Raw genomic sequence first — 16,664 nt, forward strand, 5'->3', positions numbered from 1 at the left:
ACTAAGTTGTCAGTTTGTCAGCCTTTTGTGCACTGTATATGTTTTAATACAGCATATAACCAATGGATAAATCAGCAAGGAAATTATCATCTGTGGGATTAGCTAAGCACTTTGGTTGTTTACTTTAGTGAGCTATGACACTGAAATAACTCATGCTGATGAGCGTAAGCTACAGCTGTTCTTAATTCCCATCAGATATTTACCTCTCTCTGTCCGGGGAGTAGTGGTCATCTATCACACGGTGTCTATCCATGCGGTTCAGGGTATTGTAATGTGCAGCAGTGGATCGAGTCCCTCGTAGTCCCTGATCCACATTCCGACTAGAAGTAAAAGGCAGCAGATTCTGAGTTCTGAGTGCAGCTGCATATTTCACTGCTATGTATAGACGGTTAGTAAAAATGACAGCAATGAGATGTTTTAGTTGACCTGTCTTTTGTATACTTGTATTCTGACATGACTTTAAATCTCACAGTAAAAACCTTTCCTGAATTTTTTTCTCCTATAGGAAAAGGTAGTAACACAACATGTGGGGCATGTGGGGGGAGGAGGTCATGTTCGAATTTCAGTATTTTATTTAAATGGTTAATTTTCATCATAATTTGATCATTCTTTCCAGATTAGTACCTTCAAGGAGAATTTCCTTCACACCTGAAAAATATACTGTAAGGAATTTTCCAGGAGCCACTGGGCTTGGCTATGTGAGAAATGTATAAACTGTAGGGAGGCACAATGAGGACTCCTGACTGCTAAGGCAGAGTGCAGCCTGCTGACCACACTTGCTGTCTGAATAAAACAGGAGGCATTTGTTTTGCTGTGAAAAGGTTATTCTCTAATCTCACTAGCAGAGAATCTGGAAAGATAGCATTTTGTAATTAAATGCTTTTCTATTCCAATAGCAACAGTAAGCGGTATACTTAGTGTAACTATGGTTCAAGGGTACAATCACCCTTTCAGTTCAGTCCTATTTGAGACCAAGGCTTTGCCTACAGAATGGTTTGCTCCATTTTAACCATTAATATCTACTGATATCTGCTGACCTCACTTCTGCTGCTCTGTAAAACAAATCTGCAAGAATGGCAAAATAGGAAGACAATAGTTAACCATTACAATTATCAGATAAATAAAATAGGGTAGTTTTGTAGGGATCTGGAAAAAGAGGGTTTGCACACTTTCTTCCACAAAAATTCCGAAGTTAGACCTATAAATTCTTTTGCCTTCTGTTCTCTCCTGTAGTCTTCCCTAAATGTGGGCCTCCTTACCTTTCTACTTTGTTCATGGCCCTGTGCCATTCCCTGGCACTGTCTGCTGTTTTGATATCATCAGTATCCTTCCCATTCACCAGTCCTGACCAGTGTTATGACTGATATGTGTATCCCATGTGGCTGCTGCCACGGTCGACTATTTCTGCATGGAAGTCCTATGATGACATTGTACTACAGATATACTTTCACCTCCAGGTCTACTACCTTCCTAAAAAAGTAACTGTATTTCTCCACTCTGGCTCTCTTGACTGTAATCCCAGCTATCTATCACTTTAGAGTGACTTATACTTACCAAAATAATATATATTGGTAAATACAGCCTGGGAAAACTTACTTCTTGAGAAAAATCTATTGTCTGATAATCCTGGCCAGATGGTTAGGAGATAGTAAACTTTGTATTTGCCTTTTTTTTATATTTTTTACTTCAAAGTTAGTATAATTTGTTACAGTCAGCAACCATCTAGCCCAGAGCTGCTTCTCCATACATGTTTTTACCATCTCTTTTATACTATTTTTATACTATTGCCTCTTTTTCATGCATGTTTGCACCCTAAAATGGATACTGATCAGCCTCCTCTACCATTCTTTGCCCATTCTTCCTTTCTCAATTCTAGTCTCTGTCTAACTCTTTCCCTCCATTTCTCTTTTTTTCAGGTTCTTTTTGCCACAGTCCATGCATACTTTGGCCTTTTCTGTTAATTAAATATAAATAAATAGATCAACATTTTTGATATAGCTCCCTAGCAGAGAAAGAAAAAAGAAAGCCCCCTTCTTCCTCCCCTTCATTTTAAAGTGCACTCTGATTTAAGTATTCACTTTCTAACTTAGATTCAACAACTTTTCTTCTTTTGCTTGGTTGGCATCTTCCCAGGTGATGCATTCACTCAAACTGAAAGTTGCATTTGAAAATTATCAACCATTCTGTAATCACTGGGCTTTCCTGAGCCTGTCCTCTCCAGTGTCTTTATTTATCTCACAGTGTTTTAGAATTTTATTTACTGGGTTTTATCTTCTTCCTGGACCATAGCATTCCCAGCTCCTTTTTTCATGCTGCAATCCCATCTCTGGATGATATGAGTGTCAAACTCAGCTTTAAATTTCATCTTTGTGCTGATAACCCTATCCCCTTCCCACACAAAACAAAATTTCATTTTACTACTGCTGGTCATAGAAGTCCAGTCATCAATTGCTACTGAACATGGCCAGCACTGAACTTCTCATTGTTCTCCCTGAGGCCATCTCATTCCATTATTTTGTTACAGCAGACAAGAAAATTACCTACCTTGGGTTTTTTTTTCTCTCTGTAGTGTTTGCTTTATTTTCACTCTGCCCTTTTTTGACTTAAATATCAAAAGACTTATATATAAAAGTTTTCTAAATGCTGTCATATTTTTGTAAAACTTCCCAAGATCTGACCTTTGCTCTGCCCACACAACAGAACTCTTGAGCAAACTTTCACTATTAGTATCTTCTTGCTCCTAGTCTTAGTATGGAAAAACTCAGTATCAACCTGTCCACTCAAATTGTTTTCAATAGGATTGTGTTCTTGGCTTACTGTCCTAAATAAATCATTCTTTCTTAATTCTCTGCATTGTATCAGATTCTGACTTCTTGCTGCTTTTTGAAGTCCTACACAATTGTATTTGTTTCAATCCAAACAAAACATTATTATTATTTCAGTTCTGTTCCACTCTGCCAAGGATGCCTTTGTTAGCTAGATTTACTATTTACCAGAAAAAGACATTTACACTTTCTCCAACGAAACTTGTTACATAAGAAAAGTTCCTTTCACATTATATATCATCACTCCTTTAGAGCATCCTTGCATCCTTCCAATTGACAGAATGAGCATGCAGTAAAACAACTAGACAACAGGTAGACAAGTGAAAAGCTGTAATTGCAGCTGATGATGGTACAGAATGACCAGCATCCTATTGGATTTACCACATCATTTCAGACTATCTGCTTTCTGTATTTCACCATCATCCTGTTTTTCAAATGCAGTCTTAGCTGAAAACATTACAGGAGGCATTTGATAGAGGCTTTTAATCTGTTCTCACCTCTGTCAGAGGTAAAACCATGCAACTTAACAGTTACCACATTACTAATGTAGGTGTTCAAAATAAAATTTTCTTGTTAGCTACTATGTAATTTAACTTTGGTCCATTTTAAGGGCTTTAAGCTACGTGTTTATTAACTAGGTCTAGTGGAAGCTCTTGAACCATCTTTGCAAAATTGCTACTAAGGCATAATAGTAAATTGCGTTTCTATGTCCCAAGAGAGCTCTTGCCTGCAGATGCATCAATAAGTAACTGGGAGATCTCTGGACATGCAGCGTGCTTACTGCAGCTAGAACATGTCTACAGCAGCACGTATATAACAAACTCAACTAAACATGTGCAGATGTGATTGATTAACTTAAAAAAGGTTATGGTCCTTCTTTTTTTATGAAGTCTCAAGTTCTAACAAGCAATTCTCCAGGCTCTACAAATCCTCAAAGAAAAGATTCAGAGTATGAGAGTGAAATACTTGATAAGTAATGTGTTTGACTGTAACATTGTAGGAAATAGCTGAAACATTTTTCTCTGTAAGCTCAAAATAATATTTAAAAAAATAGCTTAGGACAGACAGGAAGCAAGAAATATTTCATAAAGACTGGCAAAATTACAAGAAGATGAAAAGGCTTTTTTAATGATGTTAGACAATTGTTAATTACTAGCTTGGTTTAAAGTTCTACTCAAAATGCAGATAGTACAACAAACCACATTTTATTTCACATTTATGTCTATGTCCACTTGAAAAAAACTCCAGGAAATTTAATACAGGTAATTGGTTTAAAATTTATGTAACAGAAATCAGAACAGGCCCCTTATCTATTTATCTAATTACAGTATGTCTTATTTAAAGCAAAGTTATATTTACATATTTTTAAGATTTCAAGTGGAAACCTGCAGTTTCTGCCAGTTAGCTGTGATGATATGGGATAATTTGGGATGCTCACACTTCACTAATGGAAAGTGGTATCATTTAATCTCTATTTGTTAGAGGAAATGATAAGTAAACATATAAGTAAGAGAATAAGAAGTCTAGAGAATTTTAATCTAACAAAAGTAACAGAAGTAACAGGAAAGCAGAACAGAAGAGAATCAAAATGGCTGTAGAAGAAAGGTACACTGGATATGAAATCTTCAGTATTCAATGGGAATTGTAAACTTTATGGGCAAAGGACATACTCTGTTTATTCCAGTGAATTACACCAGCTGAGAACCTACCACAGACAGTGACAACAAAGGCTAGAATAAAAGCTTCATTCCTCTTACATCCATACTTTTGTATCTTCTAAAATAAAGTTTATCTATGTGGGAAATGTCTTAATTCTGAATTAAACAATATAGTCTATCAACTAGAAGTTATTATCCAAAATGGCCAGTTTATACAGGAAATGTTCTGCTCTTTGTTTCACAAGACAAATAGCTATCAGAGGTTTTCTAAGATCAGGAGTGAGCAATTTTCAATGCAAAATCATATGTGTGTCAATTTATTGTTGATGTTTTAAGTTTGAAGAAATTATTAAAAAGTAAACTACTATAGGTAGGAACTATGTCCCTCCTAGAACCCTTATCCTATGCAGACAGGAGGACTGAAAATGGACACTGACAAACAAATGCTAAGAAAATGAAGATCCATCACATGCTGTAAAATACAAAACCTTCCAAATAACTCTTGAAAATGAAAATCTGGAATAAATATTTTTCTTTCTTTAGATTGGAATATATTCTGATTTTTGATGAAAAAATAGGACCAGATAAAGTGAATCTCTACAAAACATCAATACAGAGTATAATAAACATTCTTGGCCTTACATAATTTCATAGGATATTCCTAATTCATCGTCATTTTGGAAGTCAAGTGATTCTCTCTAGTATTTTTACAAGATCAATAGCACTTTAATTTATATACCTGAAGAGTTAAATAACAATTTACCTTGGTGGGGGAGGAACACTGGGAGACCATGATCTAGTCCGTCCTATACTATCTCCACGGTGTGGGGACCCTGATCGAGAGCAATGATTAGATGACATAACTTGTTCTGGCACTGACAGTGTTGAACTTTGAAGGTCTCTCCCATTATGTCGATAGTCTAAAAGGAAATACAAATATTAAATAAAACCGAAACTACATTTTCCTTTCTATTATATCTGAAGCAATTATAAATGTGATAGAGTTTGATCAAGAATGCCATGTGTTCTTTATGATGCTTTTAAAAATATATATGTATGTATGTAAACATGATTTCTGTTGTTATGTTTAATTTAAGTACAGCTTTAGTTCCTATAGTTATACTTCAAATTTATAGAAACTAATTACTAGGCATATAACTGGCATTTATAATACACAAGTGGCATATTTACCACTTACTTCAGGCAAATACGATGCATTAATAACAGTCATTTAAAACTGATTTTTCTTTAGAATAAATAACATTCAGAAATAATTACTGCATTTTGTAATTAAAAGCTGTATTATAGTAAATTATAATATGCAATATCATGACATTACACACAGAAATGCCCAAGATTAAAAACTTACCCAAAATTCAATTAAAAAAACCAGGATAGCAACTTCTGAATGGTTAAATATAGAGTTGGGGTTCAAGAATTTCTACTTCAGAAACAATTATAGCAAAAATGATACAGGATTTCACTCACAGGTCTCAACTAAAGCAACATGGTTACTTTGCAAATGTATGAGCTAGGGCTATGCAGACACCTGCTTACACTCTGTAGCTGAGCTTGAATTAGGAAGCGTGAAATAGTCAAAGCAAACCTTCCCAGATGTAACAGTTGAAAAGGCAATCACATAGCCATTTTACATTTGGATTAAAAAAAAAATCTTTTAAAAAAGCTAGACGTACTGAAGTATCTGCATCTAACTGCAAAAACAGCATTCTTTTTAAATATGCCAGCTTAAAAATCTGAATTCACTGGCTCAGGGTACAATACTGTCTGTGAACAAAAGATTCCAGATAAACAGTAATTTCAAAGAAGCGTTCACAGATTTTGTGAGGATTAAAATAATATGTATTATTAAGAGATGGAGGCATTTCAGATATTAACCTGATGATAATGCTCTGCAGAAACAAACAGCTCCGGGTAGATATGACCCTTGATATAATCAACTTCTTGTTCTGAAGACAATAATTGAGTGATTATAGTAAAGAGTCCCTGGAAAATTCTGGTTCACAAAACTATAATTTTATTCCTGTTAGAATGAGACTCCAAGAGAATTTAGGCTTCTACTCCAGATTGTTCATATTTTTCTTCCTGGAAAATTTTTGGTAACCACCTAAAGAGAACCTAACTAATTGAGTCCATTTCATGGTTCCAAGGATGTTCGATACTTCCAGCTAAACATTGCCATACATTATATGACCTCAGGATCAAAGACGTATAGGAATCACTCTAATTCATAAACTTCTTCCAACATTTATGTGTGAGCTTCTTTGTGTGGGTGTGTGTATGTGTGTACACAAAGGGGAAAAGTACCACGCCATCACTACAACCATCTTAAGACAACAATGTTGAGGATCAGATACTCTCTTGTCACTTCAAAGCAAACAAATAATGTTATGCACAGTCTAGGTTGATAGCCAGTAATGAACCACAGATATTTATTCCATATATAATTATGTATTAAGTCATAAGCACACAGGCTGGTAGAGCGTATATGACCCATTACAACACACAGTTCTGGATGAAATCGTCAAGGCAGAGAGGGGGGTTAAAGCAGGGTGTTTTTAACTAATCAGTCAGGTACAAGATATTTGTCTAAAATATATTTGCATCACCAAAGAACAGAAATAATGTTTATTTTAGTTTATGCGAAGGGCCAAAAAATATGCTTGATACAAACAGAATACAAGTACTAGACAGTTACAGGACAGAAGTGAAAGGGGAAAATAGCTGTAAGAAAGGGAGTGAGTAGTGATAAAGACTGATAAGGAAAGGACTCTCTTTATTATTATTATTTAATCATCATGTAAATAGTTTATTTTTTCTTTCCTTTCTTGACCAATCTTATAAATACTTTAGACTTACATTGTCCATTTCAGGTATTGTAACTAAATGTTTTTATCTGCATTTTATCTTTACTTTGCTTTTCCTAAGTGTCATTTTACTGTGAGTAAGGATCAAGGTATTCATCAGCCAAAGCCATCTGAATCCACAGATGGGGCACTTTACTCCCTAAGACATCCTATGACTATCCAAACACACATTGTCTCAGTTCAGCTGCACAACCCATGTGCAGAACTGGCAGCACGGGTGTCAGCAGCATTTCTCAGCAACTGGTGGTACACAGCAAAATTTTTTAGCGAGTAGTAAGACACTAGGGTAGCCTTAAGCCCAGAGCCTCCACAGCCTGAGTTACATCAAAAAGAATGTAATATAAATACTTACTTCACTAGACAAAAAAATCTTAAAACATGCATAGTCAAGAGTGTTCCCTAAGGGGGTCAAGAAACTCAGGACCTGACATATAGAGAGTTAATAAAGTACAGAGGACATCTGTAGGAAAGTCAAAGCCTGGAAATCAATATATTCTGCAATTCTGCAATTCTGCAATCGAAAGAGAAAGAGCTGAAATAAAAGCTGGAAATTCATTACTGCTAAAACCTAAAATACAACAAAACAGTAACATATTTATTAGTTAAGTAGCTCCATAAGCTCTATGTGCACTTAATACAATAAATAAACCTTATCCTCAATACAAAAATAATGCACCAACTACTTCATTTTCTTGATAAAACCAGCGTTTCTAGAGAAAACAGGCGAAGAACATGTAAGAAACTCATGTTAGTTTGCCTAGAAGCTGGAAGAACATGAAACGCATGCAGAGGATTGAGAGGCAGAAATACTGAAGCAGGAAAGGAGGAGGACAAAGATGAACTTGCAGGTTCCTTAAAGACTGTGGTCACCAAAGGGCAATTCCACAGGGGGAAAAAAAAGAAGAAACCAGGAAAATATGAGACCCATGAGGAGCTCTGAAGACTACTATCTGCTATCCCAGGGAATGAAAGAGCTGAGGCAGTTCTGAGAATTAAGACAACAAGTGAGAGTTCTGCAAACCATATTTTGGATAGACTGTAAGTTACTTTCTCTATTCCTAAGCATTATTTTTTATATTTTAATTATTTTAATTTATGCTATATATAGCCAAGACAGCAACCTATGTGATTCAGCACCGATTAAATGGCATTTCGGAAAGATTAAGAAACATATTCAAAGAACTAGCAGTTCTTATGCTATGATACCCTATCATATATTGAAATAAACCATACTCAAAACTCATGGGTCCAATACAGAAGGCAAACCAAAACCAGAATAACTAAAAATAGCTTGTTTCTTTACAGTTACAATTGGTGATTAATCACAAACAGTATCTTTACAAGGTAAAATACATATTTTCAAATTTCAAAGGGGACGACATTTTCATTAAAAATCTGAAATCTGATAAACAGAATATTAATTACTTTTGTTGATGATATTAATTTATAAGTATTTTAATAGCATAAAAAATAGAAATAAACTACTGTCTAAAGTTGCTTTGAAAGACGCAGAAGGGTTTTAACCTTTACAAGACAGGTTGAGACATTTTGGGAAAATACTCAGAAAGTTATCTCCATGGAAGCAGAATCCTAAAAGACATTATGTCAAAAGAAACTTAGTAGTGAATAGGAAGTTAGTATGACTTTATATGCAATGAATTCAACCAAATGCAAATAAGATTTACTGTACAGCTGCAAGACTGAATATTGGCTATTATTAACTTGATAATCCATATCTATATACAAAAAAATGCACAGATGGTTCTTAGTAATCTGCATATACTTGCTAGCAATATTTGGAGATTAAAACTTAACGAAAAACAGCAATATGAGCGAAGGACAAAATCCTTAAAAAGGTGTAAAAAACTATCATTTAAATCAGCAGTTCTGTACAATATCTGGTACATACAGACACCAAAATAGAAGGCCAATGAGCAATAGTATAAGGTATTCTACCCAAATGAACATAGTGAAGGGCAAATGAATTCAATTAACAAAATGAGAACAAACAAAAAAAAGTACTGCATAAAAAAATTCTAGGAGTACTACTAAATCAAAATAATTAAATTCACTAAATCTGCCCACATATATATACATATATATATATATATATATATACATACACACACACACAAATGAATTATTTTGATATAAAAAGCCTTCTCTAGCTCTAACTTCTGATACTGCAGCTGACCACTGCACATTATTGTTGCAATGAATCAAAATATATGACTACCTAATTAAATTTTCAAATATAATCCTAATCAAAAGTGTTTTACGTTAAATGGGAAGCAGACGTGCAACGCTTCCTGATAACTGTAAGACCTGTAGTGCCTCCTTTACAATAATTTAAAAGGCCAGAAACTATTCATGTGTCTAATAATTTTTCATCAACCCAACTAGTCATGTTTAGCTGTGTTCTGAGAAATAGATTAATATTCTCTATGCTTTGTTGCCAGAAAATAAACTTTGCAAGTTTATAACTAATTCACTCAAGGCAGTAACTGTTGCATTTATGAATTCTTTTTTTTTGGCAATATGTGGCACATTGGAGAGGAACAGTTTCAGTAATGCTACCCATCAATGTAATTTAGTTTCAAAGTCGTCCTTCAGTGCTATAGAAATTTGTAATTTTCTGCTATTATTTCATAGTAAATATACTTACTAGATAGGAATTCAAAGTAACGCAGCATACAAAATCATACACAATCTCATTCTGAAAATAATCATATGAGATCTTCACAGAATGTAACTTTCTGTGAGCAACTGTAGCATTTAACATTCAATAATTCATTTAATATATTCAATAAAAATGTCTACTTTATAAAGTTGCAAACCAGAAAAATATTGATGTGGTGACAAAGGAATTCAGGGATAGAGCCAGTAATAGTTTTAAGCTCCTTTGGTGTAGACACTATCATACCAACACTTTCCAGTCAGAACAAAATCTAAACTGTAAAGCAAAGTGTTCAAAACTCAGATATTTCAGAAAAATGATCCAGAAACCTACATGCTGTTAACACAGCCATCTAGATAAAAACGTACCCAAGATGACATGTTTTTGAACTTAGCTGCTAAAACCAAGGATGCAAAGAGGATGCTTCCATCCACCCAGGATCCAAAGCCCTGCATCTGCTCCGGACATAATGTTTCCTGGATTTCTAAAAAAGAACTGAACAGGGATAAGATGAAAACTCTTCTCCCATTTCCTGGCAAGTTATTTGACCTGAAAGGTTTAAATTGGAGCTAGCTGACAAACTTACTCAGATGACCCCAGTTCTGGGCACACATTCAGAGAAAAAACTATAACCATCTATGAAACTTTCAGGTCCAAAAGGCAAGAATCTAGCAAGCTTTTGGATCAATTTTGAACTTAAGCAAGTCTGTCTAAGGTCAGAATTGGTACATTAAAGAATTAGGAGTTAAAGTATCTGTCTTGCAGGCACTTGGCCCCAGTATATCATGGTTTAACAACTCATTGGTCTTTGAGTTTTTATATTTAACCAGAAAACAACTTTTCCTTATTTAAAATAGTGCAAATAGTTTTTTCAGAATACTAGTTTTTAATATAAAAAAGCCCCTATTGCTATTGCTCTATTTACTATTTTATCTCTACAAATAAATGCAGATTTCCAAACTTCATTGCCAAGGTCATATTTATTTTACTTTCTGAATCCAATCATCAGAATCCAAAATAGGAAAAGTATAATCTTTTTCTATTCCAAAATAAAACTGTTGTCTGTGCTTAAATCATAGAGATGCTGCATGTCATATGCCCAGCCACTGGGATCCACCATGCCTCTATGCCACCTCCACCTATGCTCTCCAGCTGAAACCAGATGAAAAAGGCAGTATCTACTAGAGTGATCCTGAGACTTCAACTGCTATGGGATTTAAGCTCAAAATTCATAAAGTATAGAGAAACCACCTCAGTTTCAGTAGGAAAATGGCAGGAATATAAGAAGTACCTAACAAACTGTTTAAGAATGAACTTCGTAAGATAAAGCATATTGAGCCTCTGCTGATACTGAAATAATCGACTCTGACAAGTAATCTTCCACTTTTTTTTATTCTTGTGCCTTTCATTAATCTCCTTAAAACTCCAGATATAAAAGACAAGAAATCTGTGACTATCCTTCAGCCACAGGAGATGCAGAGGGAATAGTGGGTCAGCTCTTCAGTTACAAAAGTCATAGCCAAAGATGCTATTACTTCAAGTTTTAAGATGATGACACTAAAACAGAGCTTTTCTGGGAGGCTTAATAAGGTACCAATCCATACATCTCAAAAGGGGCCAACACCCTGCAAGAAACAGGCCTAGCAATCAGCACTGGCATTCCCAGACACCCCAAACAGACTTTGAAGCTGCTACCCCTGATTGAATGACCGTGAAGTATGAGCTGCTGCTATTGCTACTCCTCACCTAGTTCTCTCTAGCATGGGACTGTTTTTGTTTGCCCAGGTGTTAGAGATTCAAGTCTCTCTCAAGAGCAGTGACATCCTAAAAATTATTGCGATTTAATCAATCAAAAAAGTATAATTTATTTTCCAATTTGAAAAATATCCCATATGCTAGAAATAAGGTTAGAGAAGGAAAGTACAGGTTTTTTATTGTCAAAAGAAAATGTAGGCATTAAAAACAGGTCATAAGTGCAACTTGACCAAGGAGCTGCTTTGAGCAGAGTAGTTAATTATAGCAGTAGTAAAAATAGGCTAACCATTGGAATCTGCTTGCAGTTATATGTATTAAGCCACTATCATAGAATCAAAGGCTCTATAACGACAACAAGCCTCTTAAATCAATGTACAGAGCACAAAGAACCTGATAATCAGTATAGAGATAATCAGAGATAAACTGCAGATACTTAAAAGATGGGCATGTGACAAATACCTGCAATGTCACCACCTTCCCCTTCTCATGGAAGGATTTCATTAAAAACTATGATACAAAACAAATGAAGAGGTCCACAAGGCACACTAAATACAGCTTCCTCTGAGCTACAGTTTTAATTTTCTCTATTTTGACACAGAGTATTAATACATTTGATTTAAAGCAGTCATCCACAGGCTGTTCTGTTTTCATCTTTTTCAATATTCACTAAATACTAACAAATTGTTATCAATTTCCACAGCTTTTAGGCACAAAATCACAGTAAATCACAAACATCCAAATATGATGTCCAAATCAACAGCAGTAAAAAGCCTAAAAAAATAGAAAAGTACCAGTGAAACTTTTCAATTCTAGTTGTATGACTGCCTTTAGAGAAATTCTTTGTATGAAAACTATTCTAGTTTTGTATTAGAATTGCTGTTCATCACAGACACAACAATTGACTAGTTTCAGACACTGATGCTAAATGGCATTTTCTCCACTTTAATATCTGTACGTGACAGAGGTGTCAAGCGTTCTATTTATCAGTTACTTAATTTTTAACAATCACTGTGGTTGGCCTTAGAGCAAATACTAATTAAAAACCATTACATAATCAAATTGCCAGAAATGCTTAGCATACTAAGATTTTACACACGGACATTTTAGGGACAACCAGTTCAGCTCTTCTATACAAATGTGCTCAGCTTCTATGGTGATTTGAACCTCTAAAAGCAGAAATGGGATGTCCTGTGAAAAAGTGCTGACAGTAACAGATACATTGAACTAAATAAACTGAATTTAAAACATCAGAATAGTCTTTAAATTGAAGATTCATTATACATGTTTTCTTTCTGCATCAAAATATTATTCTGCATATAAAAGAAGAATGAATATATACTGAACAAAAACAGAAACCATTTTAGTTAGAATGAATATTATTGCTGTATAGTAACTCAGTTCTTCAAGAAGTGTTTTTTGTCTCAGATGGTATAGAGACATCCCTCCCACTGGAGACAATTCTTTTGATCATTAGTCCATATTGGGAATGTCCCGACAAAGTAAGAATCCAGAGCCTGATGAATTGTCCAGTGGTGTCATATAGTATAGCACATAGAGCTTGAAAAAGCACAGTTACTATACAGTAAATGTTTCTTCTTCTTCAAGTACACATCCATATATATAGCGATTCTGATAGTGATTTCTAAGACACTGCTGAGACCGTTACAGATGGGAACAGAAATTCTTCTAAAATAGCAAATACAAGACAAGTCTCCTGCATATCTTATCAGAGCTGGACGTCTTTTCAGCAAAACTGTCCTGAGTAAATGGTTTTACTGGAGTGGACATAGCTGTCTTGCAGATGTTTATGACTGGCACATTCCCTAGAGAAATCTTCTTCTGTGCTACTAGAATAAGCTATGATCTTTAAGGGAAGGCTACATTATTCAGTATGTCTAACTGGACTGTTGTCTAAACTAAACTTCTTAATGTTAAGACAGCTCATCTTTCAAATTTAACTTCACAGCTTCTGATTAAACTGAGTGGCTCGTTTCTACCGAAATGAGACCAAAACTCTCAAAGAACACCTTGGATGATCTTTGTTAGTATGATTTCGGAAATATTGAAAGATGTGCATTATAACTTAATCTAAATTAATCTTAAATTAATCTTAATCGTCATGGGTAGACACTGGAGAAAGTATAAATGATATCCTCTTCTTACATGTGGGAGGCTCACTCTCCTGGCTGACATCAGTGTTACTAATTACTGTTGAAATTGTTTTCATACAAAAGTAAGTATTCTGCTCACACTGAAATAATCTTTAGATCTTAAAGAACATTAGACTGTCTATCAATCCTTTTAAACCCTTGGGGTCACATGTAGGATATCTGTGATTTGGAGAACAGAAAACTAATATAGCTACCAAATTAATTAATTACCCTCAGTGGGGTATTTCTTTAGTCTTAGATTGTAATCTAAACAATGGGTAATCTGTAGCTCAAGGGGAGACATTCGTCACTGTTGCGTCAAATCTTTTCATTTACTAAGATATATGTACCAATAGTCTTCCCTACAATGGATGAAGTTGTTTCAAGTACTTAAGAAATGTCCTTTCTAAACAGGTCAGCCACCCAAGGTATGTGGCAAGTTAAATGGCATCTGAATTATGCCATTTATGCAGATGAAGGACTTAGTCATTATTCTGAAGAAGAACATCCACTTACAAAAAGAAGCTTTGAGAGGCTAGATATAGAGACTTTTGACAGGTATGTACTTAAATTTACTTGGCAATACAATTTATGCTTCATTAAAATTCCAACTCATTAAATTCTAATTCATTAAAGCTCCATACAAAATGCATCCCGAATTTCCAGAGCAGAAGCAATAATACTTTGTTTTCTCTTGTAATAAACATATCATGAGATAATTCTTTCTGAGAAATATCGTATAAATTACTTCATAGTAACCATTGCTTATGGTTATCTGCAGATCAGCACACTTCTCAGTAGATGAACTGTCACTTACATATATGCCCAACAAATCTACAAATCTCTGAAATCAGCAGCCCACTGGCAATATGGATTGGAATGTGATTTATCTTTTTGTGGAATATTAAAGAAATCATTGTGGATTATGTCTTTTTACAGAATACTTCTTCCTCGTAACTTTTCATCCCTTTTCATCAAGCCGAACCAGGCTTTCTCTCTTGATGAGAAGTATCTGTTAAGAGAGTCTTTGATGGGAACGCAACTTCTTTGTAGCTTTCCATCACTTTTTAGATGGTTTTATCACTCTGTAGATGTTAGGGCTAAATATGAACTAACATGCTCAGTTCAAATTACTTTACTGAAAGAATAGAATGTTACTGATAATTATTGATAAACTGCAAATGCAACCTGAAATTAGTTACATCTTTCCATTCAAATGGGAGTGATATAGCTTATATTTAAAAATATAAAGCCCTTCAAAAATTGTTCAAATCAAGAGAATTTGAATGTTTGAAGAAAAAGATGTTTTGTCAACTGAGGAAAGGATATTAAACAAATATTATTGAAAATAATAGCAGTATTGCTAAACTTTACTTTTGACAAGTTGAAAGTGCAAGAAAAAGTTTAAATAATCATAATAAAAATTCCTGTGTTAAGGACTTTGGGCAAAAAGTTGTAAATAAAATACATATCATTTCTGTCGAAAACAAATCATAAGGAGTAATGTTTATCTTGACCTCAGGGGTTAGCAAAAGGACTACTTTAACAATGCTTGAATCTCACTTTAAATTTTCTGGAGAATTTACAAAGTACAGACACACTAAGCTGATTTTTCACTCAAGCAAGAACACACTGAACAACTATTAGAGCAGAGAAATGGATATCAGGACATCAGAAAACAAAAAGCTGGTGAACATTTATATTGGTAGTTACTGAGCTTTTGGGGCAATAAAGCTCCTGTTCAGGGCTAGGTGGTTATCTAGAATGAAATCCTTTTCTTTATTTTGGCAGGGACAGAATACATCCATTCCACACACTAACACTGTAAGATGTTTTTCAATAGGCAGTTGATTTCAAGCAGTACCCATAGCATTCATGTGTTCTGTGTCTGCTTTGAACAGTAATCATCAAAAGGATCCAGGTATAAAAATCCAGATCGCATTATTGGGGAGTACAGACAGGGCTTTTTGTTTTCTCTGCAGCAGAGGATGCAACATGGCAGCGAAAGAATTCTTTGGAACAAAAGGAATCCTTAAGTGTTTCAAGAAGTGAAGCAAAAATGAATAACTACTTTTCAATCCCTTTCAAAAACAGAATAATTTTTGTAAGTTCAGTAAGAATTTCTTTACTGGTTGTTATTATTTTTCCTGATCTAACTGTAGACACCTGCTGAGTAAATATCTCATTAGCATTCTCATTTTGCTCCTAAAATACCTTGTTATCTTTTACACAATGACAAAAACTTATTACTATAAATATTTTTCTTCTCAAGACTGGAAGGCTGCAATCCGTTGCTCTCAAAAGTGCTTCTCTGCAGAGATTTGTAATGCAGTTTATGCAGAATTCAGTGCCTTACATTCTTCCAGGATTCATCTGTTCAAACATATCTCAGATTATAAGGGTGTCTCATATAATGATGTAGTACTATGAATGAGATACTGGTATTGAACTGAATTCAAAATACTAAGATCTCACTTAATATTTAAGAATTACTACAAATAGCTGAGACTTTTTATGATTTTATGATGTCTTGATAAGATATGTTCTTGTTTGTTCAAAGAAGTCCTACTAGGTTACTTGCCTAGTTCAACATACAAAATGATGAAGTGATTGGGCAGACACAGATTTAGAAATCATACTATGTATTTGTTGAACTTGGTTAACCGTAGTATCTGTTCAACTTTGGCACATGGAAAGGAAAAATGTTTTTACCT

General features: G+C 34.5%; 1 protein-coding gene across 39 annotated transcripts in view; it reads right to left on the bottom strand.

The window, feature by feature from the left end:
- Positions 1-16,664, bottom strand: part of RIMS2 (regulating synaptic membrane exocytosis 2) — a 459,058-nt gene that overhangs the window by 161,256 nt on the left and 281,138 nt on the right. For all 39 annotated transcript variants that reach the window (XM_062568285.1, XM_062568269.1, XM_062568279.1 and 36 more), the window contains 2 exons: positions 5,247-5,403; positions 204-320 (listed from right to left, as the gene is read on the bottom strand). In XM_062568285.1, coding sequence (XP_062424269.1) covers positions 204-320; positions 5,247-5,403 — 274 coding nt within the window. The remainder of the gene's footprint in view (positions 1-203; positions 321-5,246; positions 5,404-16,664) is intronic.

This window comes from Rhea pennata, chromosome 2, assembly GCF_028389875.1.
Source record: "Rhea pennata isolate bPtePen1 chromosome 2, bPtePen1.pri, whole genome shotgun sequence".
NCBI lineage: Eukaryota > Metazoa > Chordata > Aves > Rheiformes > Rheidae > Rhea > Rhea pennata.